This window comes from Condylura cristata, unplaced genomic scaffold (genome assembly GCF_000260355.1).
Source record: "Condylura cristata isolate star-nosed mole 26May11 unplaced genomic scaffold, ConCri1.0 scaffold00006, whole genome shotgun sequence".
Classification (NCBI taxonomy): Eukaryota; Metazoa; Chordata; class Mammalia; order Eulipotyphla; family Talpidae; genus Condylura; species Condylura cristata.
Window position 1 is genome coordinate 9,942,877 of NW_004567107.1, and position 27,743 is coordinate 9,970,619.

The 27,743-nt window shown below is 51.0% G+C and overlaps 1 protein-coding gene across 3 annotated transcripts in view; it reads left to right on the forward strand.

Moving 5' to 3' along the window:
- The window catches only part of CDK5RAP2 (CDK5 regulatory subunit associated protein 2), a 143,368-nt gene that overhangs the window by 89,010 nt on the left and 26,615 nt on the right, over window positions 1-27,743 (forward strand). For 2 of the 3 annotated variants that reach the window (XM_012721556.1, XM_012721557.1), the window contains exons 21-26: window positions 7,153-7,579; window positions 12,640-12,871; window positions 16,770-17,343; window positions 19,087-19,319; window positions 25,077-25,125; window positions 27,445-27,617. In XM_012721556.1, the coding sequence (XP_012577010.1) occupies window positions 7,153-7,579; window positions 12,640-12,871; window positions 16,770-17,343; window positions 19,087-19,319; window positions 25,077-25,125; window positions 27,445-27,617 (1,688 nt within the window). Of the gene's footprint in view, window positions 1-7,152; window positions 7,580-12,639; window positions 12,872-14,705; window positions 14,829-16,769; window positions 17,344-19,086; window positions 19,320-25,076; window positions 25,126-27,444; window positions 27,618-27,743 lie in introns of all 3 variants that reach the window. The other variant, XM_004677939.2, reaches the window with a different exon arrangement.

Sequence of the window (27,743 nt, forward strand, 5' to 3'; positions counted from 1 at the left end):
GTGCCATCATGTCCACGCCCTCGTTGCCCAGTCCCTCCTCAGCCAGCTCGAGTCCGCTGCCCTTACCCAGGCTCTGTGCTGTTATTGTTCATACACCACAGAACCCCACAGCAGTGCAGTCGGGGGCTCCACCAGTCTGCACCCCATTCCAGCACCTACTCTGTGCCAGGGCCCAGAGGCATACTTCACGTGCCCAGTCTCATTCTGCCTCGTACCTGTTTTGTGTGTTGCTAGTTGTGAGCCCTCTTTTTACAAACATGGGAGCTGATACTTGGGAGCTTGACATTCCTTGAGCTAGTAAGCATTGCGGTGTCAGAAAAGTCATGACGTATTTTTGTCTGTTTTTCCAGCAAAAATTCGTGATGACTTTTCTGACATCTCAATAACATGGTAGAGTGGGACCCTCCCTGGTGGCATAGTGGGTTGGAGCGCTGCACTGCCAAGCTAAGCCAAGCCGTGGTCGCTTCAGTGCAAGTTCAATATTTGCCCCGGAGGTGACCCACAGGGCGCGGCAGACCTCGCCTGGTCCCCCCCCGCTGCTCCCCTCTGCAGTGTACTTCATCAGTCTGCCTGTTCTGCTCCTCGCTCTGTCTCCGGTGAATTTTCTCACCTGCACCTGCAGGTGCACCTCTGGCCTGTGCCCCAGTTCTGTATAAATAAATAAATCTTAAAAAAAGAAAACAAGCATTAAAAAATAAACAATGGTAGAGTCATTGGGGAAATTTCTAGAGGACTAGTTAAGTTGACTCCCAGGCAGGTTTTTGATTGGTTGGAGACATACCTTTCCTCTGCCAGGAACTCCTTCCAGAGGTGTTTTTGGTACACTGGAAAAATGACAGCTTCAAAGTCAGACACCCGTGTCTTCCTGTCCTAGCCGTACTGTTCATTTAGACCTTGTGCTGAATCTCTCCATCTGGTCTCCTGTAGCATGGGGCTACAGGGCTTTTCTAAGGACTCAGTGAAGAGCTGGGTGTAAAGTGTAGATCCAGATCAGTAGTCAGTGGGGGTTTCGGTGATGTTGCTGCTTAAATTAGACCCTGCTGGTTGCTCTGATCTTCTGCACCAACCTCCGGTAAGATTCCCACAGGCAGGTCCTGGTGCGTGCACATGTTGTCGCTGCACTGGTCGCTCTCATAGACAGGGGCCCGAGGCCCTTCCACCCTCCAGCCGTCTGGCGCAGGACTGTGGGCTGGCAGAACAGTCGGCCTCAGAAGCACTGGTCCAACTCGCCCCTCCGCTAGGGTGGATAAGGAAGCGCTTACTCACCGGCTCCCTTCGCCTGATTCGTGGTCTTGTACTTGACCAGTCAGGTCAGCTTCTTTGTTGGAGGTGGATGAAGGGGACACTGAGGCCCCCACCTGGCTTGTGGAGAGGGACTGTCCCCCCACTTCCCGTCACTGCATGTGAATCCTGAGGCCTCCTGCTCCCCGTTCTGTCTGCCCCTGGCACCCCCCCCCCCCCCCCCCCCCCGCCAGAGGACATGATGTGGGACTTAACACCTAAGCATTTAGGTCTTTATAGCCTAAAATTAGGTGTGAAATGTGATAGTTAAGTAAATATAAAATCTAAGGGGAGCCCTTGGGGTCTTTTTTAAAGCTAATAAGTTCTTGAGCACTAACTAGTAGAAGTAGGGGGTTTACTCTCAGAAAACCTGAGTCTGGTTTTCCGGATGTGGCTGAGGGACAGTGAAGTGCCACCAGAGCGTGGCGCTGGGGAGGGCCCAAAGAAGTTGGCAGGGAAATGGCATTTTCTCCGAGAGACTTGACACCTAGGCCGCAGGGAGAAGCCTGGGCAGGTGCCTAAGGTAGGGTTGTGGTATTGGAGGGTCACATCTGTGGGGTTCTAGATAGGTCCCCAGAAGCCCAGGGTCCCCCCTGACTTTCCACTTTCTTTTGCCTCCCAAACTTGCGTCCTGACCTCTGTGCTTTCCAAATCGCCCGCCACGACGAAGCCTGGTGACCTCCTTCCTCTCCGTTGTGCGCGGCCGGTCTCCCCTGTTCCCGCTTGCCCATTCCTTGCTTCGCCTCATTTTCTTGTCTTCACGCCGGTAACTAGCTGGTCCCCAGCAGGCCCCCTTTCCCTTCCAGCCTCTTTTCCCTGCTACTGCCAGAATGTGTCCACACGCAGTCATGCTGCTCTTCCCCGTAGAACTCGCCAGACTCTTCCGGAACCACAGTTCTCAGCGAGGCCCACGCGGCCCCGCCGCCGCGGCCGCCCTCTGCTTCGCTCTCTTCACGCGGCCCGTCTCGCTTTGCATTTCTGAGCTCGGCCCTTCTCCCCCTTCCTGGAATCAGCCAAGTACTCTCTTGTTCCGGGGCCTCCGGCAGGCTTGCTGCGCCCCCGGACTGTACCCTGCTGGGTGCTGCTCCCTGCGCACGCCCCTCCCCAGGCAGGAGTGACCCTGCTCACTGTCCCTGCCGACCTCGCCCCCAGACCGTGGCCTAGTGAGCCACCCAAGTTAGTGTGGTGGCCGGACTGGCTGTACCTGGCATTTATCATCGCTGGTTTCCAGACGAGCACACAACACTGCCCGCGCAGGGCAGTTTCGCCGCGTCTCTCCCCCTTGCTCTGCCTCGTGTATCTGGAGAGCAGAAACAGCTGAACTCGGAGGAGCCACCTGCCCTCCAGGCCCCGGGCCCCTTCCCGGCAGTGCCGGGCTCTCTCGCCGTGGGACCAGATCTCTGTCCTCCCCTTGACTAACTTCCTACCCTCTCGGCCCGCTCTCTCCGCATCGCTAGTTGTATCCCCATCTCCAGGATATGCTTTAGTGTCAGCCATTTGGGAAGAGCTCCCCGAAATGCTCCCTATTTTCACGTTTGCGCCAGCTGCCGTCCCATTGCTTTATGCCCCTTAAAGGCGCAATTTCTTAGAAGAATTGCCTGTTACTCTGCCTATTTTATTTTCTCCTCTCTTTGTCCCATTTCAGGTGCTTACATGCCCTTCACTCCACTGTCAAGGTCAGTAACAATTCCCAAGTTGTGGATTCAGTGGCCAGCGTCAGCCTTGCTGGCAGCAGCTGACCACCCTCACTGCTCCTCCCGGTTCCCTTCCCCCGCCGCACGGGTGCCTCTTCCTGGTCTCTTTGCTGGTCCCTTTCCTTGGCTAAATGTGAACGTTGGAGTGTCCCAGGAGCTGTTCTCAGCTCCCCTCACATTTTTTTCCCCAAAGATTTAATTATTTATGCATACCAGAGCTGTAGGGTACATGCCAGAGGTGGGGTGGGGGGGTGGGGGCTGAGAGAATTCACCAGAGACAGAGTGGGGAACAGAACAGGCGGATTGACCAAAACACACTGCTGAAGGGAGCAGCGTGTGGGACAGGAGAGGTCTGCCGCGCCATGTTGTCAGCTCCCTGCCGGGGATCGAACTTGTGCCGCAGTGGCTGTGTGTGGCTGAGCCTCAAGGTGCTGCGCTTCAGCCCTTACACCACCAGGGAGGGCCCCTCAGCCCCCTTTTTATCTGTATCTTCCCCGTGGCTTTGGGTATTTGGGTGACGTAGACTCCTACCTCCCTCCAGATCATGCAGCCCACTGTCTGCTTGACAGCTCCCCTGCGTGTTTAAGACTCTTCGGCGTTGCTCTGTTGAAAATCCAGCTCCCTGCTAATCTGTGCCTTCACTTTTCGCTCACATGTCATTTAATTGCACTGTGTTCTACCTAATTGCTGTAGCTAGAAGTCTCGTTTCTACAGCCTCCCCTTCCATCAGCAAGTCTGACTGATCCCACCTCCAGTTCGCATCCCTGACGCACCCCTCAGCTCTGTGGCTGCCCTCTGCTTCTCCACAGAGCAGCTGAAGTGATCTTTAAAACCTGAGGTCCTGTCTCTTCCCTGCTTCAAACCTCCAGCTGACTTCCCTTGCCTTGGAGTGACCGTAGGGTCTTGACCTGGCCTGGCTATGTCTGGCTTTAGAACCTGCACCTCCTTGTCCGTTAGCCACACTGGCCTCCTTTCCGTTCCTCAGACATCCAAGCTTGTTCTCACCGCGGGGCCTTTGCAGCAGCTCCTTTCCTGCAGGTACCTGTGACTGGCGGTGTCTCAGCTGCTGTTAGTTCTGTGACGATGTTCTTCCTGACCACACTGTCTGAAGGAAACCGCTGGACTCCGAATTCCCTCTTACCCACCTCAACTCACAGGCTGCCCAGCGCCTTCCTCTGTCTGATGGAGTTTTCAATGGTCTGTGCATGCCCGTCTCCCCCTTAGTGAAATGTAAGCCCCGGGATACGTTTTCAGCCGCATTTTCAGTCAGTACCTGGCACCTGGTGGTCCCGGTGAATATGTGATGGCTGAAACTCACTGTCACAGCCAAAGGCAAGTTTAGAAAACTGGCCCAGCACCAGGCCTCTTTGGGGTCAGGACGGTCTGGGTCCCAGTCTTGGCTCTGCCACCTTGCTGGGTTCTTGGATCTTCGCGAGCCCTGTTCAATGGAGTTAACATTAGTCCCCAGTTCAGTTTGGATGTTTTCAGAGTATCTGCGCACACTGTAAAGCCTCGCAATGTCATTGCCTCTCCCCTTCTACCTTCCATGTGGCAAGAAGCTCAGGAAGGGTATGTAAACAATGTCTGGGCCTCACACCAGACTCTTGGACTGAGCCATTAAAAGATCCTGACAATGGCACCTACTTAATGGATCTGCTACTTGGATTTCTAGCAAAGTAACATTTGAAATGTGTTATTTAATAGCACCCCCATTTTAGTATATTATAATGGCCTCTTTCACCACCTTTTACTATCCATTTGTAAAGTCTTTTTCCTGGGTTTTATTGTGTGTTGTTTGGTCGTGAGTAATGGTCCTCTTCTGGCTAGCTGAATAGCAATTGTCATTATTTTTAATCTAAATTAAGGGAAGGAGAGGAAAGGAAAATTTAGTTTAACATGCTTGAAGTGCCAGAAATATTTTTAAAGTCAGGGTTTGTGTAGTCTGGATGATTCCATTTTAGAAGTGAAAAATGTACCATCCATTTTAATTTTGATTTTTAAACTTTTATTTTTTATCCGGTCTCAGTGAGCTGTAGTGGTTTAATTTGAATTGAATCGCCTACCCCAGAGCTCATGATGAGAACGCCAACCCGGAGGCCTGTGGGAAGGGGAAGCCAGGCCCGCAGGGTGGCTAAAACTGTGAGAGGAGTCCTGTCCAGCCTCACGAGGCTGCTTTGGGTAAGGCAGGCAGGAGAAACTGCACGCAGGGGAGGTCCAGCATCGTGAGGGCTGGCCCAGCCTTCTCTGTGTGACGGCCCCACCTTGTCCAGAGCTGCCGCGGCTTCCCCCCTGGCCACCTCCTATGCCTCTGCAGTCTCTTCATAATTTTCTGTCTTAATGTCATGATTTTTTCTTTTGTATTAAGTGAATTTCATTTTATCCATTATTTCTCAGATGACTTAAACAAACTTATTGAACGTCTTCAGGTGGCTCTCTGTGCTTTCTCTGTGTGCATCTCTCACTGCCTGTGGTGACCATGGGCTTTGCGGCGGGCATGTCTTGCCTGTGTTCTCCGCCCTGCACTTACTCACCCTCGCCGCCCGCTGCGTGGCAGTTTTGAGTTGCACGTTGCCTCAGCTTGACCTTCTAGATCTTATTTTATAGTTCATGAAATTTGCATGGTTGCCCTCCTCAGGGGAGCTGAATTTCTGCCCCATGTGGTCTGCACATATCCCTTATTCTGGCCCCCTTCTTGTGGCTGTGGGTCTCGCCCTTGTTTGTCACCCCTGGGTCAAGTTTACCTTGATTTGGAGTGCTGTAGCCGGTATGTTTTGCTGCCGTTTACTCGTGGGTAGCACGGACGGTGCTCGGGGTGTGCTAGTGCCTTCTCTTGACTGGTGGTCTCTCCTCGTTCTCTGCCCATCACCTTCGCGGAGCATGGGGTGCCCCCACCCCTCATGGCACAGAGCTAACAGCCACTCTGCTGTCGTTAGGGTGGCTGAGTTGGCCTCTGCCGGCTCCCTGGCCACATCACTTAGCCGCCAGTGTCTTCTCATGTTTTCCACATTCTGGCTGTTCCATTTCCTTTCCTACCAGCTGTCTCAACTCTAGAACTCTCCTGACATTCCTCTGTGCCCCCCTTCTGGACACTCTGGGACTTTTGCCCATACTGCGCTTTTACCCTGTGGGGTAGCAAATTGTCTGTGTATCTGTCTCCAAGGCTAGTATGTGTCCCCCAGTGGTGCCAGGCACCATCAGAAGCACACTCAGGTCCTTCTTAAACTTTGTCATAGTCTTTTCATGCTCTCTTAGTTTGAGTTCCCAGGAAAGCAGGCCCTGAGATCAGGACTTGGGTTAAGTGGCTTATTTGGGGTACGACTCTGGGGAGCAGGCGGAGGAGGGGGTCAGGCAGAGTAATGTGGGATTGGAAGAAAAGCCAGTGAGGGTACAGTATTGATTATGTCACTCGTTACTGTGGGCTGCTGGGTGCAGCCCTGCCAGGCTCCCATGAGGGATGCCTCGGAGTGAAGGGTGAGAGAGAGGGATGTTTATCCGACAGCCATCTTCCCCCAGCTGCTGATGGGATTCTCTCAGAGGTAAGAACTTGGTCATAGACCCCTCTGCCCTGCTGCCTGGCTCACGGGGCTCTGGAAGGAGCTGGGCCAGACTGTGTCTGCAGATGTGTTTGCAGGCCTGTGGCACGTGAAGAGCCCTGCTCACCCTTTACCTCACAGCTGTCCCATGGAGGAAGCTTTATCTTAATGCAGGGAGTTGCAGAGTTAAAATTTGAAGCCCTTTGGCCTGATTTCAAAGAGGCTGCCTTTCTCACTTGCTGGTCACAGCACCCCTCACTTGGCACTGAGTGTCGCGTCCCCTGAAGGACCAGGTCACTGGTGGATCTGCCAGTCTGGCCAGGTTCACGCAAAGCCGTACTTCCTCCCAGGTGTAGGTGGGGGGACCCTGCCGTTGTCCTGACACCTGGCCTGGTTTGCTGCTCCTCGGCCCAGCCTGCGTCTTACAGCCAGCGGCCCCCTCACTTGCTGTGCGTCTGTGTCAAGTCTGTTCTCCTCGTCTTGCTCATGAAACAGGCATGGAGTCGTGAGGTGACATAGGCGATGGCACTCGCATGGGCATTGGCGTGGCAGTGCATTTAGAAAGAACTGAGCAAGGCACTGGGTTGGGACAGACGACAGCAGAAAGCTTAGTTCTCTCCTTTCCATCCCTTTTGGAAAAACAGGCCAGACATTCTGAAAGCGCTGCGTGAACTGCTTCTGGAACAACTACGCTTGATAGAGCAGAAAGTTTCCGGAGAACCACTCGAGGGTAAAGATGAAGAGTCAGTGGTGGTTGAGCTAAGAGGTAAACTGAGACCTTCCCTCCATGCGAGCTCATTTTCTGAGCCACATGAAGAACTGAAGTTGCCTTGGGGAGACCAGCTACTCAAGGCTGGCGAGGCATCCTGGGTGGAGCTGAAGGATGCCTCAGTACAGACTGCGGCCATGGAGGGCGACACACTCCCCTTCAAACCCGCGGGCCACGGTGAGGCTCGGGAGGAGAAAGCCCCGGACACTGCGGTCAGCGCCGAGCATCAGCCAGAGACCTCGCTCAGGATGCCGGGGCGGCCGACGGATGCCTTTCCCTGCTGCCCCCGCGCGTCCAACAGAGTAAGTTTACCCATGCACTTAGTTCTGCGGCTCTTTTAAGATATATATTTCTGTGAATTGTAGTGTCTCCTGCTCCCTGCACTTTTCCTGGGCTCTCCCTAGCGGTGTGTGTTCACCCTGACTCTCCCACAGTGTCACTAACCTTTCCCGCTTCGCGCTCTCCTCCCCTGTCCCAGCCCTAACTCACTGACCCGTGACGTTTATGTGTTCGTGCGTTTTTCTTGTAAAAATGGACTCATGTTCACGCATCTGTCTGTAGCTTTTTCTCCTCCGTGTCACGTCTCAGGAGCGCTGTTGCTCGTGATGGCTGTGTCGATGCCTTCACGGGAGATGTGGCCACATTTCAGTGCTTCTGCTTGTTATAGTCATTTACTTCTGCAAGTTGTAACGTTGCCGAAACCTGACTTGAGGGGTGGGATGAGGACCTCGGTGGTGCATGTGTGGCTCTCTGTCTGAGGGGCGGGGCTTTTCTTGTGTTCTCTTGTCCTCTCAACACCCATCAAAGGTGAGGAGTCGGGTCCATTGTCCATAGTGCCAGTGACTAAGGAGCTGCACAGGGACCTCACTGTGCCTGACTGGACAGCCCCGCCTTCCCGTGGCAGCTTTCCTGCAGCTCTTGGTGCCGGTATCTGGTTCACTTCAGTCAAGATGCTGTTTTCTAAGCTCCTCATCAACCAGGCCAGACTTTTTTTTTACAGAAAGGGGCCAGCTATTTTTATTTTAGTGTTCATCAGATCTTTGAATTCTTTTTTTAATGAGTAATATAATAGTTTATGTTTACATCATTTTGTGCATTTTTCCATCTCAGTTGCAAATCCCTGTGGGCTTCCCATCACCAGATCACCCATGTGTCATCACCATAGTCCAGTGCATTTCCCTCCCCCCACTCTTATTGATCCCATTCCCCACTCCACCCCCATAAAAAGTCTCTGGTATATAACTGTTCATTATTATTATTATTTTCTCGCCAACCAGGTCAGATTATTAAGAACCAGATTTTCTTGGTATTTTGGTTGGATCTTTTCCTGAAGTCCTCTTGCGAGGAGGGCTTGGGCTTTAGAGGGCCAGAAGACGGTTCTGGTAGAGAAGGGAGTGGGGCTGTGTTTCTAACTGAGCTCTCGTGATGGCTGTTGGTATTCTTGTTTCTGATGAGTGTTTCGTGTCGGGAAATCCACCGTACACACTGCTTCATAGCATCAGAATGGAGAATTAAGTTTATTTTCTGACCAGTAAATTACTGCTTTTGTGCATACCAAAGAGAGTTAGATATATCATTAGCAAAATTGCTTTTGATTGTTTTAAATTAGGCACCAAAACTGTAATTTCTAGAAAAGGGGTTTCTAAAGATATCAGTAGAGACAAAAAAAAAAAAATAATAATAAAGACACTGCTATTATATTGATGATACTCGACATGCAAATTTGTGTAATTTGGCTAGAATAGAAATGCTCTCATCTGCCCCAGCCCTTTAGTTTGTACCTGTGTATGAGAAATCTAGATGCTGTGCAGCCTTTTATTTATTTATTTTTCCTGTTTTTATGGAAGGTATCATCTTATGCTCAAAAAAATTAGATAATTGAGTAACTTACTTTCCCCAAATATGTTGAAATCTTTCCCCTTCAGTTAGAATTGTCTTTTTCCTTTGTGCTACCAACTTGCTCTTTGTCCTCTGCTTTATGTGCCAGGGACGGTGCTGGAATGTCACATACATGTCGTTTCTCCACAGTGTATGGGTCAGGTCGGTATTATTCACTTTGCACATGCAGGAAGTGCAGGCTCTGGAGGGCCAGGAAGTTGTCCAGAGCGTTCGGAGACAACTGAGCTGTGAGGAGAGTAGCGAGGGTGCGAGGTGAAGCTGGCTGTGGAGCACTGGAGTATGACAGAGCTACCCTCTCAGGAAGGGAGGAGCCTCTTAGCAGCACTGTGGCCTCCATACTGTGCGGAGCAGAAACGAGTCGACGCTTTCCCTTATGGCTAGTCAGGGGATAAGCAAGAACTCTGGGAACCCGTTAACAAGAATGTTGCCCAGCCGGGGTGCAGCCAGGAGACGCTGCTTCCTCAGTTAGAGGTGAGAGGATGTGCACTGCTTGTGTGAGACCTCGCCACCTGTACTTTCGTGGTCACCTGACCCTCCTCAGTGGCTCTGAGGGGATCCGTGTGATCTAGAACCCGAGGCTGGTGTGACAGCTGCATGAGGTGACGTGTGACAGGCCTAGAGCCTTGTACCTGCTGGGAGCTCAATGCCTGTGTGCTCCTGCCCCTTCCATTCCACAGTAGGACACCTTTAAGAAGGTGTAGGTGGGGCCACTCGGCGTCCAGAAGGTAGCATTTTGTGTGGGGTTATTTTAGAACCCACTAGGTTGCCTGGCGGCGGACTTCCAGCCTGCAGTTGGCTTTGGCATTTGCGCGCTTGCACATATCTCTTCTGCTGCCATCTGACACACACACTCGGTTCCAGGAATACAGATCCGCCGACTTTCCAGCTCTCTTTATGAAGCACCTACTTCCTCCCAAGGGGTCCCCTGCAGCTGGAGAGCTGTTCTTGTCCTGGAGTCTGTTCTCTCCTTCTCTGGGAATTTCAGGGCAGAGAGGGTCTCCCCTAATTGAGCCGTGTGGCCTGGAGAGTTAGCTCGAGGTCCAGCCCTGCCTCCTCCCTGGCGGATGGCATTGGACCTGTGCCTTGTTGTCTCCGTTCTTTCTTTGTCTGGAAGATACTCACAGAAACTTCCATTATTCAGCGAGCTTTGAGAATCAGAGGTTCTAAGGGTTGTAGGAGAATGTGATTGAAAGCATTTTACATTCTAGACCAGAACATGTAAGAAGGGATCCGCCTCTTTTTTCCTTCTTGAGAGAACGCAATCTCCTCATTCCCAGAGTCCCACGTATTTCCTGCTTTCCTCTCAGGTTCCTTTTCCCTCACTTAAAAAAAAAATGTCTTACTGATAACGTTATTGAGGTGCGATTCACATATCATACAGCTTATCCATTTAAAGTGAGCCTCACGGTGGTTTTCAAATATGTTCCTCGAGTTGGGCCACCATTCCCACAGTCCCTTGTAGAACATGTTCATTAGCCCAGAGAGACACCAGTCATTTCTGTCCTCATCCTGCCCACCCAGCCATGGTGATGACTGTCCCCTTTGTTTTCAGAGATCTGCCTGGTCGACATATTTTGTGCCGGTGGAATCACTGAATATCTGCCCTTTGAATTTTGTGCCGGTGGAATCACTGAATATCTGCCCTTTGATGATGGACGTGTTTCACTTAGTGTGTTTTCAGGGTTCAGCTGTGCATTGTGTGTCTTTTTATGATAATGATAGCCACTGTGTAGTTACACCGTATTTTATCCAGACATTTATTAGTTGTTGGACATTTGGGCTGTTTCTACCTTTGTTACAAGTAATGTTGCTATAAACATTCATGCAAAGTTTGGATGTGTGTGTGTGTACTTTGCTTTTTTCCCATTTCTCTTGGGCATACATACGATTAGAATTGTTAGTTTACATTTATTCAGCCATGTGTGGCGCCCAAACAAAAGTAAAAGTAAACAAATGGGCCCCCACCAGATGACAAGCATCTGTAAAAGCAAAAGAAACACACATCAGAACGAAAAGATACTGTATTGCAGATGTTTAATGAAAGGTTACTACCCAAAATATGGAAGGAAGTCATAAAACTCAACAACATAAAAACATGGGTAAAAAGGGTCGAAGGTCAAGTAGAAACTTCGACCTGCAGATGTCCCAGGCATGTCCTCCCTCACTATTAGGGAAATGCAGATTAAAGCAACCGTGAGGTACGCCTCTCACCTGTGAAAAGAATACTATCCAGAAGCCGACAAACAGCGGATTTATGTGGGAGGAGGGTGCCCTGCTGAGTTGGTGGGCGTGTGAATGGGCGCAGCCACTATGGAAAGTAGTGAGAACATGCCTCATAAATTTTGAAATAGAAATTCCACATGGTTCAGTTACTCCACTTTTGGGTAGTTACCCCCAAAACACCAATTCAAAGAGATCTATGCACCTCCATGTTGATTGCACCTTTTTTCACAATAACCAAGAGCTGGGAACCACGTCAGCGCTCACCGACACACAGGTCAGAGGATGCGGGGTGCGATGCACGCACTGCTGCTGTGCTCTTCCTTGAGGGTGGATCCTGCCATTGCAGCAACACGATGGACCCAGAGGGAACAGTGTGCGGTGAAAGGCAGACGCAGCGCGCTGTCGTGCGTGTGTGGGAGACAGAACAACACGTGTGGCCCAAACGAAGTGGAAATGAACTTTTGGACTTGAAGACCAATTAGTGGTTATCAGAAGTAAAAGGGGGGAGGGGCGCAGGTATAGGTCAGACATGTGAAAGCAGACAGTATGTGGTGAAGAATGGAACTGGACTTTTGGGGGTCACCTGAAGTATAGTATTACAGATGCTGATCATACACTGTAACCCAGTACTACTTCAGTTTACAAAAAAGCTCCCAAATTTGGGGGCTGTACAGTGAGTGACGGGTGGTGTGATTCACCAGGACAGAGGTTGCTGAAGTGGTGTAGCTCTTGGGTGGCCACATGGGGTGCGGGATTGAAGAGCTGAGTTTTTCGTTGACTTTGGCGAGCCACCAAACATGAAGGTCAGCAGGTCAGAATCTCTGAGGCTGGGAAATAATCTGTAGCCACTGGAGACTTCAGTAAGGGCTGATTCTGGTGTGCTGGCAGGGGCAGGCGGCAGGCTGGCTCAGATGGAGGAATGGGTGGGAAGCGAGGACATAAATAAGGAACAAGAAAACATTTCCCAAAGACTGTTGGGAAAAGGACGGCCGGATATTAGCATCGGGACTGTCGAGAGAGACAGTGGCCAGGCCCAACAGGGTGTCAAGAAGCAAACACTTGGCAGTTGTCAGTCAGAGGAGGGACAGCCAAGGCACAGACTTAGGCTGGGGGTACGCGAAGGTGCGGTCCGAGAACCAGACATCGGGACGGCAGTTGGCGTGGCATATGAGATTGGCGTGAGCTCGTCGCCCGTGCAACCCAAGGCCGCGTGTTCACTGTTGTGTTCTTGTGTTCTCAGGACGCAAAGAAGTCCCGCTTGCCCATCCTTTTAAAACCATCCCGGTCGTTGAGAAGCGTGACTCAGCTCCCTGCCACGCAGACGGTGGTGGCCCAGCTGCAGGGCCACATCTTGGAGCTGCAGGAGGAGCTCGCGGAGTTTCAAATCCGCAATAAGCAACTTCACCAAAAGCTAGTTCTGGCCGAAGCAGCGATGGAGGGGAGGCCAGCGCCAGACAACGTGCTCCTGAATGGTAAGCGCCAAGGAAAATGTCTCCTCCCTGAGCTAGATGAGCGACCGCGAGCACTGCTTGAAATGTCAGCCTTGTTGTTTAGAATGGCAATGAGTTCGAGTAGTCTCATGAGTCGCCGTGATTAATCTTGACGCTCGCCAAACACAGTTGTGGGAACACAGTGTGGACCACGCAGTGACTGTTTTTATTTTATTCTGGAGTCTGGGGAAAGAGGGCTGGTGGTGCTTGCGGGTCTTGGGGTCACTGCTTCCTTCCCGTGGGATCCTGACCTGCTTGTGGGTGACTTTAATCAGGCTTTTTCCTGGCTTCATCTGTGACCGCCTTGGTGAGACATCAGGGGATAGGGAAAACAGCCCGGTTTGCAGAAGGTCCAGACCACATTTGCTTGGGCTCCTCAGGGCTAATTCCACATTCTCTTCACCTCACGGGACACATTTTAGACACCATCCCAGAACAAGGCAGGGGAGCACATAAGTAAGGTGCCCACCATTTTCAGAGGATCCATGAATTCACAGAAGTGTCTCTCATGATTCCTGACTTTGAATCAAGGCAGCAGCACACGGTAACAAGCACAGCAACAGCTGTCTTATTTATTGGTGCAGAAAGCATGTATTAAATTGTCCTGTGTGCCAAGTTCCACTCTAAGATATCCTCAGAAGAGGGGATGAAGGGGAGGGTCAGGGAGGAGACTGAGGTCATTTGGGATTTGCCAGTGAAGGGTTTGTGCATGGGGGTGGGAGGTTGCATCTGATTAGGGGGCTTTGGGGTTCTTTGAGGATGGGAGATGACTGCCAGCCTTGGATGCCCCGTGGCAGTAATAAAATAACCCCTTATTACTCACTGAGCCTCTCTGTCCACTTTAAACACACGGGCGATTCTTCCTCCTCACAGTCCGTGGGGCAGACCCAGCCGTTATTCCAGTTTGACCATTGAGGCAGCAGTTCCAGGGACCCCGAGCTGGGCTCCCGTCACACCGACACCAGCTCCTCAGCACCACGGGGACCCGCAGCCTGGTGGCAGAGCTTGCCACTTTGCTGTGTCCTGAGACCCAGCGTGCGATCTTCACGGGCAGGCTTTAGTCTGAGCTGTAGCCAGGGGGTGTCCACTTAATTTTAGATTCTCTTTGAGGCTGACCGTAATCGGGGCTTCACAACAAGTGGCCTTTGGTGGGATTGCTCTTCCCTCCTCCTTCTCCGTCTCTGAACCCATTCTCCTCCGTCAGGCATCGAGTCGAGCTTTCGGGGAGTCCCCCCGAACAAGGGCTGTGCTCCCAGCCCAGGCCCTCCACACTGCGTGCAGGACAGAGAGCAGAAAGAGAGGCAGCCTCGGCTTTGTCCGACGGCCCTGTCTGATGGGGGCGGGGGGAGTTTAACAGATGAGTGTGAGGCGGGTATAGTGGGGGATTTTAGAGAGCAAAGATTTTATGGCAGAGGTGACGCATCCCAACAGAAGGCCTGGCACTTTGCCCTGGGCTTGCCATTTGCTCGTAACTGTTTTTAATTCTTGCTGAGAGCCTCGGATGCCTCAACCAGGTGCTGCTTCTGCCATTGCCTGGAAGACCCTGGGGCCTCTCTCTTCTTGAGAAAAGTGGGCACAAGCCTATAGAATTCATTTTCTCACTCATAGTTTTAAACCATTTCAGACACGCTGCAGTATATTTATGCTTTTTATGTCCTGTTATGGCAGCTCGATAGATTAATTTTATCTTATAAATTGCATTTTGCCTCCCCAGTGTTTTTATTTTCCCTGTTGTATCTTTGTGTTTTTCTCAGTTGCCTGAATAAGTTTCAAGTCGATGGTTTTCTTTCTTTCTTCTTTCTCCTTAATCCTGTAGCCCAGCCCCTCGTGGGAGCAGCCTGCCAGGATATCGCGGGAGAGCAGAAAGGGGGTGAAGCCGCGCCTCACGTCTGGAGAGACAGGGAAGGGGACAGTGAGCGGCAGACAAGCCCCGAGACGGGTCAGAATTCAGCCCTGTGCATTGAGCAGCTCTGTTCAGGTCCAGAGGGAGGGTGGGTGCGAAAGTTACTACTCAGCCCTCAGTGCCCAACTTGGGTGTTGTCCCTGTTCCCAGTTAAGACAGGAGGGAGCAGAAGTTTTTAAAAAGAATTGGTCCAGGGTCACCCAGCTGGTAAGCAGGACAAGTCAAGAGACAGGAGGATGTCTCTCTGGCTTCCCAGTCCACCCACCACACATTTCCCCCCAAGCGTGGGCTGGGTGCGAGTGGGTCCCCCGGATGGGCGGGCGCCTACCCAAGGGGCCTGGCAATTGGCCGTGGCAGACCTGTATTCTGGGAAGGGACGAGAATGGGTTTCGAGCCGCAGGGAAGAGTTGTAGAACTCAGCAAAGGGAATTTTGTATCGTTTCTCTCCTGTGAGATCTTGCTGCATTTCCTGCTCTCTGCTAGTTGGGACTAGTAGTTGAGCTGTGATACCCCTGCCCTCACCCGCATGCCCCGGTGGTGGGTATGTCCCGTCTTTGAACAGCTCTGGGGAAGCAAAGCTGTGGAGGCTAGTCGGGGTCCTTCATCGCTGTATGCCAGGCATGTTTTAGCCTGGCGGCAGGTGCTGTTCCACGTGGCCGTCACCACAAAGCAGACACCTCCTGCCAGTGAGTGCTACACTCTCCATGACGCGTGCAGAGCCTGAAGGTTCCAGAGCTTAAGTAACTTGCCCAAAGTCATGAACTAGGGAGTGGCAGACTAGCCTTTGAAACCAGGTCTTTTTGTTTACAGAGGATTTTTTTTTTTTTTTTCTTAACCACATTCGGCCGCCTCTTGAGTCTCAGCCACCTCCTGACACTGAGGCAGTGTGGTGTATGTGGTAAAGGGTGGGAGCTCTGAACTCATGGTGAAGCCTCACCACAGCCATTTAGACAGCCTTCTGGGGGAAACTGAGGCTCAGTAACGTGAGGCAGTATTTGCCCAAATCTGTGCAGACAGCCAAAGGCAAAGCTGTGATTCCACAATTCTCTCTGGTTTCCCAACCACCTCTGTATTCTCTGATCATCACTCTACCTCTCGAACAGGTATGGCTGCATCCCTGGGAACTTAACTGTAAGGAAGCATTTCCTGGAAGGGCTGTGAGTCAGTGGAAGGACTCAGTGCGGGAGGCGGAGACTGGGAACGTGGCAATCAGAAGACTCGTCTGTTGTGGGTGCTTACCAGCCCTTCCATGTTGTCCTGCCAGCCCGGTGTTTATCAGACCTTCCTTGACTTGGTCTGTGTTAGATGCCATGCCAGCATTGAGAACGTGACGGTGAAACACCGGTCCCTGTGCGAAGGCCTTGCGGCCCAGTGAGGGGAGAGCAGTCCATAACTGATGCTGTGTAAATACAGAAGCACGCGAAATTCCAATTGTTAATTCCAGAATGAGCTCCTTATGTGCGTGTATCTGCAGGCAGCAGGCAGGAGGCGCTGTGGAAGCGCAGAGGGCAGTGATGGCTTTGTGTGGTTTGGAGATGAGCTCACAGAGAAAAGGAAATCTGACTGGTGTTGAAGGACCAGTCTTGTGGTAAAGTGGAGGATGGAGTGTATGCCAGGCAGAGGGAACAGCACAGCAAAGGTACAGAGGCATGAAGCAGGCCGGTGTGTGGCAGGAATTGTGGGTAATTTAAAGGGGAATCTCCAGGGGTGGCGCCAGTGGGTATTTCTGAAAAGATGGAGCTAGGTCATGGGGCCTTTCAGATGATGTGAGAGGGAATTTGGATTATTGGAGTGGGGGAGGGTTGGTTATCCGGGCTAAATTCTCTTAGTGGAAGAGGCTAGATTGAGAGGTCAGAGGGAAGGGCCGAAACCAGGGCGGCTTGTTAGGCGGCTCTGGCTGTGGTCTCAGCTTGGCGGTGACTGTGGGGAGAGGTGGGTTTCGCTAAGGACGTACTGACATAACTGTCTGGCTTTCAGACTATGAAACTTACCAGCTTGATGACCCTACCACCTCAGCCACATGTAAAGAGAGCCCCTCTGAAGATTTCCCAGGCCCAGTTTCCGTCACCACTTTATGTTCGAAGAGTCAGCTTCCCAGTAAAGCTAGTGAAATTGAGACTGGTCAGCTTGAGAACATCGATACCTCAAATGATACAGAAAACCTAAAACAGAAAGTCTGTGACTTGGAAAGGGAGCTGGAGGGCTACCGGAATTTCCTCTTTCAGCTTCAAAAGCACTCCCAGTGCAGCGAGGCCGTCATCACAGTACTGTGTGGGACAGAAGGGGCCCAGGATGGCGTGAACAAACCCACGGGCAGGACTGACGAGGAAGAAATGACCTTCTCAAGTCTGCACCAAGTACGTTATGTGAAACACGTGAAAATCCTCCACCCGCTGGCCCCAGAGGTGATTGAGGACAGGACGCTGGAGAACCTTAAGCAGCAGCTGGTGGAGCAGAAGTGTGAGCTGCAGAAGGAGCAGAATCTGAACATGGAGCTTTTCAGTGAAATCCATAACCTGCAGAATAAGTTCAGAGGTCTCTCACCCTCAAGGTACATGTCACCTCCGCCTTCGCCCACTGTGTAAACCTGCGGTTCCCCTGTGTTGCCAGGGGGGGAGGAGCCCCCGAGCCCAGAAGGCCACCTTCTTTGGGCAGGCCAGGCTTGAGGGAGGGGTAAGGCAGCCAGGCCCTGGAGGAGACGCGTGAGGCCACATTCATCTTCTCCTGTGAAACCAGCAGAGCGGTTCTGCCCTCGTGAGGTTGGGGACGCAGGGGAAAGCTTTTATAGCAGTCACTCTGAGTGATAGCACCTTTGCTGAATGGCAGTATTACTCCTGGACCCTGTTATTGGCTTTCATTGTGCTTGGGAATGGAAACTGATGTTCTAGGCAGGGTGTGAAGAATATAAATATTTTCCGTATCTTTGCCCTTTAAGGTCATCTTAGAGAAATAAGTTGGTGTTGAAAGGGAAGGCGTCTTAGGTCATGAAGATATGTTTTATGGGCATAGATATGTACAGTTTCGCTTCATGAGATATGACAAAAATGGGATCATTTGTAAAGTTCACCTTCATTCGTCACTAATTTGAGACAAACACATTGCTCAGAACACCGGCAGCCACACTGAATTTTTTGAGACTCCCTGAATGGTGAGAGGGAAAGGAGCACACGTCTATTGGAAGGCAGCTGTGTCTCCTCAGTTACACACTTTCCTAGCAAGTCCTTGGATCACCTGCAAAGGAGATAGATGTTCCCAAACGAGTTTTTGAAGAGGGGAAATTGAGTCCCAAAGAGGCTGTTGAGACTCGCCCGGCAGAGTCACAGAGCCGAGGGCCCTTGCCACAGTGCGCTGAGCGGCCGCCTTTGTTAGCGCCGGCCACCTGTGTGCGTGTGGGGCCCACACACTGACGTCGTTTCAGGGCAAGAGAAGCAGGTTGAACGGAGACCGGGTCTTTGCTGAGCCACCCCGGAGCCCGGTAACAGGGTCCTGGTTACAAGAGCCCTGTCTTCCTAACTTGAGTTTCACAGGGCCTTCTCACACCTGGGGCTCCCTGGGGGAAGGCCACGGTGCCGGGCCCGGTGGTACTGCTCACGACAGCGTGGGCTTTGAAGGTGGAAATGGGCTTGAGTTGGGCATCCTCACCATTGAGCTAGCCCTGCCGTCCCTGAGATCCAACTTCTTCTGAAAAAGAGGAGGTTGGAGCAGATACAAAGAGGTCGACCTACTTACCTCAGCAAGCATAATTTGGAAGGAAAAGGGGGAGGGGTTCTGATATTTGTTGGAAGGTTGGGAGCGCCAGGTGACTGGCCAGAAGATTGGCCTTCATGGCAGACGGGTCACAGAGCCCCCATGAACGGCAGTGGGATTCTGACTGTCCCCTGGCCTTCCAGTTGAGAAGATCCTGCCTTTGTTTTCCTGCCTTACAGTTTCTCTTTTTGTGGGTGGGTCTCTTGACCCTCTGGGCCACTTGTTTCTACAATTTGGAGTCGTAGTTTTGACGATTATATGGAAACTAATTGTCCTCCTGAGTCTTTGCCCATCAGGACTTTAATTGGGGGCGTTATAAGGTTAAACAGATTGCAGAAGAACCTTTGTTCCAGTATTTGTTGGCTGTTTTGAAATCAAAGAAGGAGTGACCTTGTAGAGTTTCAATTTTTCTAAAAGTGTGTAGATATACACTTGTACAGCTGCAGGCTTTTAAAAATAGTGCTCTGTCATTTTTCCAATTAGTGTTAAGGTCACAAAAATTCAATTCTGATATGATACGAGCATTTTCTTTTCCTCCCTTTATCAGATACGATTCATTAGTCCAGTCCCAGGCCAGGGAGCTCTCCCTTCAGCGACGGCAGATTAAGGACAGCCACGGCCTGTGCGTCAGTTACCGTCAGCATGTGAACACCATGGTGAAGGCATTCGAGGAGCTGCTGCAGGCTAGCGACGTGGATCACTGCGTGGCCGAGGGTTTCCAGGAGCAGCTGCACCAGTGTTCGCAGCTGCTGGAGAAACTGGAGAAGCTCTTCCTCAGTGGTAAGTGGGACAAGGGCCTTTCACCCTGACCCGCTGGTGGCTGGTCCTGGATATCCCAGAGGAGCTGTCTCCTGGGCCTCCCTCAGCCCTCCCCTCGCAGGAGGTGACAGCGATGCCACCCTGGCTGCTTCCTCCCTCCACGGCCACTTCTGTGGGGTTGGCGGCCTGCCCTGTGCCTCACCTGGGTCCCTCGGGTACCTCGCCCGCCTTGCTAGGTACTTTAAAAAAGTTCCTGCTCTTAAAATGTTTCAAAAAATGATTTGCCAATTTTTGAAAATACACTAAAGAATTCCTGTGTACCCTGCACCCAGCTTTATCAAGTTGGTAGTATTTTGCCACACACACCTTCTCATCGTCTCTCTCCACACACAAACGCTGTTACTGTTTCCCTTGCGAATCCAGTGAGAGTGGACTGACAACCTTGTGTCCCTGTTTCTCCAGCTGCGTGGTCCTCAGACCAAGGACGCCCTCTCACTAACCACAGTCTACATACAGTGCTTTTTATTATATAGTTGGGAGGGAGAAACGTCAGTTTTTCTCCTCCAGATTAGGAAAATTCCAGTTCTTCCCTGTGTGTCTCCTTTACTTCTCACACAGCACCCCTCTCTGCGGACTGTTCTGGGCACCAGACGTTTAGGGGCTGCCCTATTCCAGGCAGTTCCGTCCCACGATGGGGTGCCCTACAGGCCTCTAGACTCTGAGGTCTACCTGAAGCTAGAGTTAGAACCTGGGGGACGGGCTCAGTTCCACACGCACACCCCCATAAGCCTTACAGGCACACCTGTGCGCGCACACCACCATGTACACACAAATGGGTGTATAAAACCTGTGATTTAGTTCAGGAATCTCCACCGCCATCCAGTTCCGCTGCTCTTTCCTGCCCTCCCTTCCCCAGCAGTGAGAACTCTGACTCACAGGCTGCGTCTGCCTTTTGCGCCATTCCATGATGGAGGCGCCAGAGCCGCCCAGACTCCACTGTGGAAACAGAGGCTGGAAGAACCCAGGATTTGTTTAGTTCTATTTGTTTTTAGGCTAAGGGTTAGTCAAGTACTGAATTTAAAGTTCCTTGTTTTCACTCTTTCTACAGTGCCTCATTATTCATTTGAAATACAAGTAGATTTTCTTTCTGTGTGTATTCAGTTTCTCCCCATTTGTGTTTTTTGAATATGAAAATCTTTAAGGGGGTTCCAGAGTTTAAACTTTCATTCTTTAAAATGCCTCTGGGACGTCATTATAGGTGTCCTCCTTTATATCTGTTAGACCTTTCCGGGCCCCTTTCTCTCTTAAACCCTCTAGATCGGGCTTCCACTCACCCCAGCCTCTCTTCCCTCTGAGGGGAGAGCCTTTCTTCCCAGGGCGTCTCTCAGCCCTCACACCACGCTAACCCCACAGCTGCCCCTGAAGCTCTGCTTTCACCAGGCTCCACGTGTGCCTTCCCTGCTGCGGCGGCCCCCTCTGCCGCTGTCACTGCCCCCGCATGCCTCTCCTCCCGGCCTCAGCCATCTCCGCACTGCAATCACAGTGATCTTTTCCACAGATGTCAGTTCTAAGTCAGAAGCTTGTTTGTGAGAGGCAAGGGTTGCGTTTAAAATCAGTGTGAAGCTGGGCTCAGTGTTTCTGAGGCACCACGTGCCTCTGGGCTTCCTCCTCCCAGCGGCCTGTGGACTCCGAAGCAGAGTAAAGTCAGTCGCTCAAAGTCACAAGTGACTTGCCGGAACCGGGGTTTGGCCTCAGTTCTTTGTCTTCACACATACAAAACAGATAGTTCGTGAGGGTTCACTCATGTTTAGTTGAATTATAAGATAGAATGTGGGATAGTTTGGCCTTCTGGACCCAGGGAAAGTTTTTCCTGATTTTTTTTAAAGGGCCAAATGGCCTGAGGCGGCGTGCACAGGCTAACTTTCCTAGTGCCTGTCCTCAGGGCCCTCTGGGGGCCGGGACGCAGGAGCACTTGACTCTCCCCCACTTTAGGAAATTCAGTTTCTTCTGGCTGAGGTTTCCCAAGCTAGCTTTCTACTTATTACTGGAGAAATAACTGGGTTCTCAAGATAGAGCTGTGTCTTCCAGGCCTGAGGCATTTTCCGTCTGTCTCTTTCTTCCTACAAGCCCTCAGCCTGGGCCCTGGGAAGTGGGAGGCTGCGAGAGAGTGCCTCTGGCACCGGCTGCCCTCCTCCTTCATCCAGCCGCCCCCCCCGATTTACTTTTCAGTTATTTACCTTGACAAGCGCAGGAAGATCTCACTTCTTGCTTCCTGTGGGTTCTGGAAGCAGAAGCCTTTCAAGCTTAGCAGGCAACACAGACAAAAAACTTTATTTTCTTCTACAAAAGGCATAAAAGTCCCAGGAACCTCGCCACAGCTCTCTCTCTCTCTCTCTCTCTCTCTCTCTCTTTTTTCCCCCTAGAGAATAGAAGTTAACGGGGTGGGTCTTTCTTGGATCCCGTTTTCTAAAGGGTTCTGACTCCTGAATTATGAAACAAGCTTATCACAAATAGTTTTTATTTTAGGCAGTTGCATAGCATGAGTTCTTAAAAAATTTAAATAGTCTTTTTTTTATTAATACGCAGCAGTACATGTTTATTGTAGAATAATGGATAAGCACATACTCTTATAATTGCATCATTTATATAGCAAAACATGACCCTCCTGGAGCATCCTCCCAGACCTTTTTTATATGTATGTATCGTTTTTGTGAAAGCAGCCCTATTTGCAGCCTCCCTTTTGTTCAATTATAGATAATAAATGTTCATCTACATTGTAAGTTTCAGTGACTGCCGAGCATTCTTTTGTATGCAGATTCCATGGTTTATTTAGTCATTTCCCACTGAATGGACATTGAGGTTGCTTCCAGTTTGGGGCTGTTATAAAGAGCACTGTGCACATCCCTGCCGTGTCTTCGGTCACGTGTAACCGGTAGGACCCTATGACAGTGCGTGTTCTGAGTGCCGTGGGGAGTCCAATGGGGCTTTTCGCTGGCTCCTGAGGCTAGGGAGATCAGTTAAGGGCCACCATGTCCTTGTTTGGTGCTTCCCAAGACCGGGAGCCTAAACGGGAAGGTGTGTTTGGTCTTTAGACATTTTGAGTAAGCTCTGGGGCAGGTGTGAAGAAAACTGCCAGGGAGACTCTTCCTTCAGTGACTCCCCACTGATGTCAGGGTTTAGCACATGAATAGAAGACAGTCCCTGCCCTTGATTCTCCCCTGCCGGGACCAGCCTCTCTGCTTTCAAGGCCTTCCACAGTCTGTCCAGTCAGTGGACATTTTTCCAGCCCACTGCCCTCTGTACGATTGTCAGAGGTTGGGCTAGGGGCGCTGTTTCAAAAGAGGTTCTTAGGTGGTGGTGCTGTATAGCACGGAGCAGTGCATAGAGGTAAGCCGACCCATTGCTCGTCTATCCTACATAATAATTCTCTAGCTTGCTCAAATGTGGACCAGATAACTACATGTCTTTTTACTTGAAAAGACCAAGCCCCTCCACTGCCACTTATTCCATGCATCAGGCGCAGTGGTGAGGTCTGCCTGGGAGACGGGAGCTTGGGGAGGATGCACCCGTCACTGCAGAGCTGCCACCAAGAGCTTCCATGCAGCACATGTAGTGTCTCCGCTGACCCCACGTAATGTGTCACTGGTCGTGAAGACCAGTGGCAGGGGAGCGGGAGGAACGTTGCTGTCGCTTCACTGCTACTCCCCAAAGGGGCTCCCACTCGGAGAAGGGGAGGCTCATCTGGTGGCATCAGGGCATGTCCCTCTGTGCTCATGAATTTTTTTAGGGATGAGGAGAGCTTTGGGGCGGTTTTAAGATGAGTGTGTGAATGTTGGACGCCTCCCCAGGTAGTGACAGTCCCGACGCAGATCTGTTCCTGAAGAACACAGTGCTGGTAGAGCAGGGTGTGACGTCCTGTTTGCCTGGCTGCTTGTCTCTGAAGCTCTTGGGAACGCTGGAGAAATGGCCCCTCCTCAGGGTCCTTCGGCCAAAATCTTATCCTCTGAGGCAACTCTTGCGCAGCTGCGGGTGACCAAACCCAAGGGAGCTGTTTGCTGAATATCCAGTGGTTCCTGCCTGTTTGTGGTGGTCTTGAGCCTGGGACTTCCCATCAATGCCTGACCCAATCGGAAGTACATTTCCCCTTGTGGAGGAATGTAGAGGACAGAAAGATGTGCGGAGGACAGACAGCATCTCTGTGTTACAAGCCCGTCAGCCTGTCCCTTCCTTCTGGGGAACCAAAATAGCATGATGTGTTGGTGAGAATGTGCCGAGAGGACCAAGCTGCACATCTGTGACTGAGCAGGTTGCGGGCAGAGCGCCCCTCCTCTGCTTAACCGGGACGTGAGCGTGACCTGGCAGTGAGAACCTCCGCGATTCCCACTTCCCAGCTGTCAACTGGAGAGCCTGGTGCTGGGCCTGTGGGAGTGGACGACACCCAGAGGAGCTGGAAGGGATTGAGGCACCGTACTCGGTCCTGGTGTCCAGCTGCTTGCTTCCGGCCAAGTGCCGGAAGCTGCTTGGCCCATGAGTGGTAGGCAGTATTCAGGCGCTCAGGACATGGCTTTGACTCCCGGGGCCCGGGGGCAGCCCCCTCAGGTGGTGAGGGAGACTGCCTGTGGCCTGGGAGCTTGCAGGTGGGACCCAGCAGACATCAAGCAAATGCACGAGTCTCCAAGGATGGTTTCCTCCGCACCGTGGTGTTTGAGAACTTTCCTTTTAGGAGTAGTTTGGAAAATGGTATGTGTGGGTGCAGTTTAATTATAGTCTCATTTTTCAAGTACAGCTTTAGAAGGTTTGTTTTTTTTCTTTAGCCATGCGTTAGTTTCTTCAAAGAGCTCATCCCAGCCTGCAATTTCCAGAGTTCTGAAGTATTTTTAAAATAAAGTTGTTAGTCTCTTTGAAATCTGGGCTCATGTGCTTCCTTTCAAACAGCAAATGATGACACGCAGGAAGAAACAGAGCCTCTTCGGCTCAGCCACATTCTGAGCTTTATTTTGTTTTCTTTTGTCATTTCTTTCGGTCACTCTCCCTGCTGCCGATACTGACTTTCTCAGCTCTACTCCTATTCGCCTTTTCCTAATAATCCCACTTCTGAGAGTCTTTCCTAAGGAAATAATTTAAATGCAGATAGAGCTGTATGCACAAAGATGTTTATTTCATTTATTTATACAAGTGAAAAATTGGAGATGACCTAAATGTCAAACCGAGAGCTGAAAAAAATTGTGGCAAATGTGCAGCTTACCACAGAATATTAACGTGGTCATTAAAAATGGTTTCCAAAGCCAGTCGAGGAAGAGAAATGCTTATAACAGAGCACAAAGTGAAAAATTAAGTCACAATACAGTATCACCCGTGCCAAGATGTACACAATAAGGAATGGAATGAAGCCTAGTAATGTGTCCACAGTGGGTACTCGCCCAGGCGAGAGTGGTATTTTTCTTCATTTTCCTGATTCTGAGACCCATTTCCTCTAATTGAGCATGTCTTCTGTTAGTATCAGAGTTTTAGAGAAGGAAAGGAGCTGCACCCAGCGGTGCATTTCGATTGCTTCTTAGATTCAGTGTTGCCCCAGCCTGCCGGAACCAGTGCCAGAGCAGGATGAAGGAGGGTCTATGGTGTGAATTATATTCTTGGTGATTCTACTTTACATGTCCAGGAGTGTGGTAAAGAGTGTTTAAACAAACGGAACAGTGCCTCTGCAAATGTACAAGCAGGAAATTATTAAGGAACAATTTCTAAAAGTGTTTTCCTTCTTGATATTATTTCTGCTTTCAGGAAAATCAGGTGAAGTGGAAATGAGCACCCAGAATGATCTGGTAGACCGGTGAGTGACTTACTTGGCAGTTTGGATTGTCTGCCGGCCTTTTAAGCATTCCAGCTCTGTCTCTCTTAGTTTCTGCTGCTTGTAAATAAAGTACAAACACCTTATGCAGCCACCATGGCCGTACCCAGCCAAGAGTCTCCCGCTGCCTGAGAGAGCAGCAGCTCTCTTTGTCTTTGGTCACCTGTGGCATTTCTGCCAGGTGATTTGACCGGGTGACGGGCTCGTTCTTTCCATGGGCTCCTGGGCACCTGGCGGGTAAACTCCAGCCTGTAGCCTGGCATTGGTGGCCCTTCTCAGTTTGAGCCCATGTTTCAGTCTTCCCTGCCTTTTTTTCGCTCCGGGGCCGCGCCTGTGCATGAGGCCTAGGCGCTGTTCTTCTCCTGGAATTTGAAATCCTTCTGTGGAGTCAGTGCTTTTCCCCTGCACCCGACTCTCCCCTGCTTCTCAGCACCAGCTACTCTTCCTGTGGCTCTTGGCTCATAATTTCATTACAACACTTACCACATGGTATTGTAATACTTTCTGCGTTTATCTTTCTACTCCCAGAATTCCTGGAAAGAGAAAAGGAGCTCGCATTAACTGGGTATTGGTGTGTGCTAGCCGCTGCCCAGGGCTTTCACATTCATTGTTTCCGACCCCACAAAGTCAACTTTATTGTTCCCTTTAAGATGTCACGCCTGGGGGTCAGAGTCACACACTTGCTATTAGGCAGAGCTGGGATTTGAACTTGAATCTGTCACACTCCACTGCCTGCAACTACACAGTATGCTCGCTCTATGACTACCTGGAAATGCCAAGGTCTCACCCGCTTCTGGTTACTTGTTAAAGGTTCTAAATGTTCGTGCTGGAGGCATTTCAGAGACCAGTCTGAAGCCCAGAAGCTTCAATTTATTAGCTTGGTGAAGGCCACCAGTCTTGTCAGAGAGAGCAGACCACAGAGCTCACCGGAGAACATTTTAATTAGCTTAGGAGAAATACTCTTCTCCTACTGCAGTATTTTCAAAAATCCTTCCCAGCTCGGCCCTCCATTTCCACCCTCAGAATAGCAGATCATCTCCCAGAGGCAGACCATGGGAGGGCAAGGAAGGCCTCTCAGAATGGAGACAGGGTTGAGATCTGAGGGACGAGATAGAGGGCGGGGTGTTGGGAGAGCATCCCTGCTCGAGGGCGGGAGACATAACTCCCTCAAGCAGCACCTGGTGCGTGAGCTGTGAGTCAAGTCCAGAGAGGCAGGCGGGCTGCATTGGACTGGGCCTTAAGTCCAAATAATGTTTTTCAGGAAGAGGTTGTCTCGGAAGGAGGTAGGCTAGGAGTAGGTGGGGTCAGACTTGCTGTTTTGCCAGATGAGGTGGTGCTGGGAGGAAGGGCTGGGGAGGCTGGAGCCTGCGTCAGCCCTCAGCCATGCACCACCCTTCCCGTTCCTGACAGGTTCGTTTCTTTTCCCTCTCATCCCCCCTTTTTTCAGTTGTAGACTTAGCGCTCACATGGTCATTCCCGAGCTAATTAAATGGGCACCCTTGGCCCATTCCACACTTGTGCAAAGCAGCGGCAAGCCCACGCATCCATCACGCTGCCTGGGCGAAGGCCCAGCTGGTGTTTACCTGGTAATGAATGCATTGCAGCTTTGGAGTCCTTTGCTCTTGTCTGAACTCATGAATAATGAGACAAGAAGCATAGGAAAAAGTGGGGGGAAAAGAGCTTAAATTAAGAAGCTTATCTGTGATGGAGATTCATGTGGGGTTTACAGAGTTCAGGGTCTTTTTCTTGGAGGCTGAAGAAATGCCGTTTAATCGCCAGAAGACAGGCCCAATGGTGATCGTAGGAGCAGCTGGGCCACAGGGGTTCTGAGGGTCCTGACCCTGGTAGGCCACCTCCTGGGTTGGGGTGACCTCCCACCTGGTCCTGTGGCCTTGGAAGCAGACAGGCAGGTTCAAATGTGAGCTCTGCCACTTATGCTGTGTGACGCGAGGCGAGTTTATGATGCGCCTCAGTCGCCCCAATCCAAATGAGCATGGTTAACCCCTGCTTCAGAGAATTTCCGGGGACCAAGCGAGATAGTATATCCACAGCGCCCGGTACAGGGCAGCATTAGGTAAACAGCTGCGCTGACTCACGCCCTCTCTTGGGGTTGCTCCCACCGAGCCCCTTATTTTTAGAATGTCCTTGGTGAAAACGCTTTAGGGAAGCAAAAGGACAGTACAGAACAGTTGCAAATACGGGGAAATTCTAAAGCACCGCATCACATTAAGTGTTCTTTAGACCCAGTCCTGGCTTGGGATCTTGAGGGAAATGATTTCTCTTCCAATCCCAATGTTCAAGGAATGAGGAAGACAAGTTAACCTACCAGTATATTCTACCTGAATCTCCTGGGCCTTCCACCTCACACGCATTGTCTGATTTTGACTTGTCCGAAAAGTCGTTCTTCTCACGAGACCAGAAGCCAGACAGTGAGACGGAGAAGACTTCAGTGGTGGCCAACGCATTTTCTCAAGGTAAGGTACCCCGTACTCAGCATTTTAAACTAGGCCAGAGTTTCTTGTTCCGATCCTGATTTGCCATCTTGGCTAAATTAAGAGTGTAGTGCTTGAATATTCCAGTATTTACTCGAGTATTTCTCT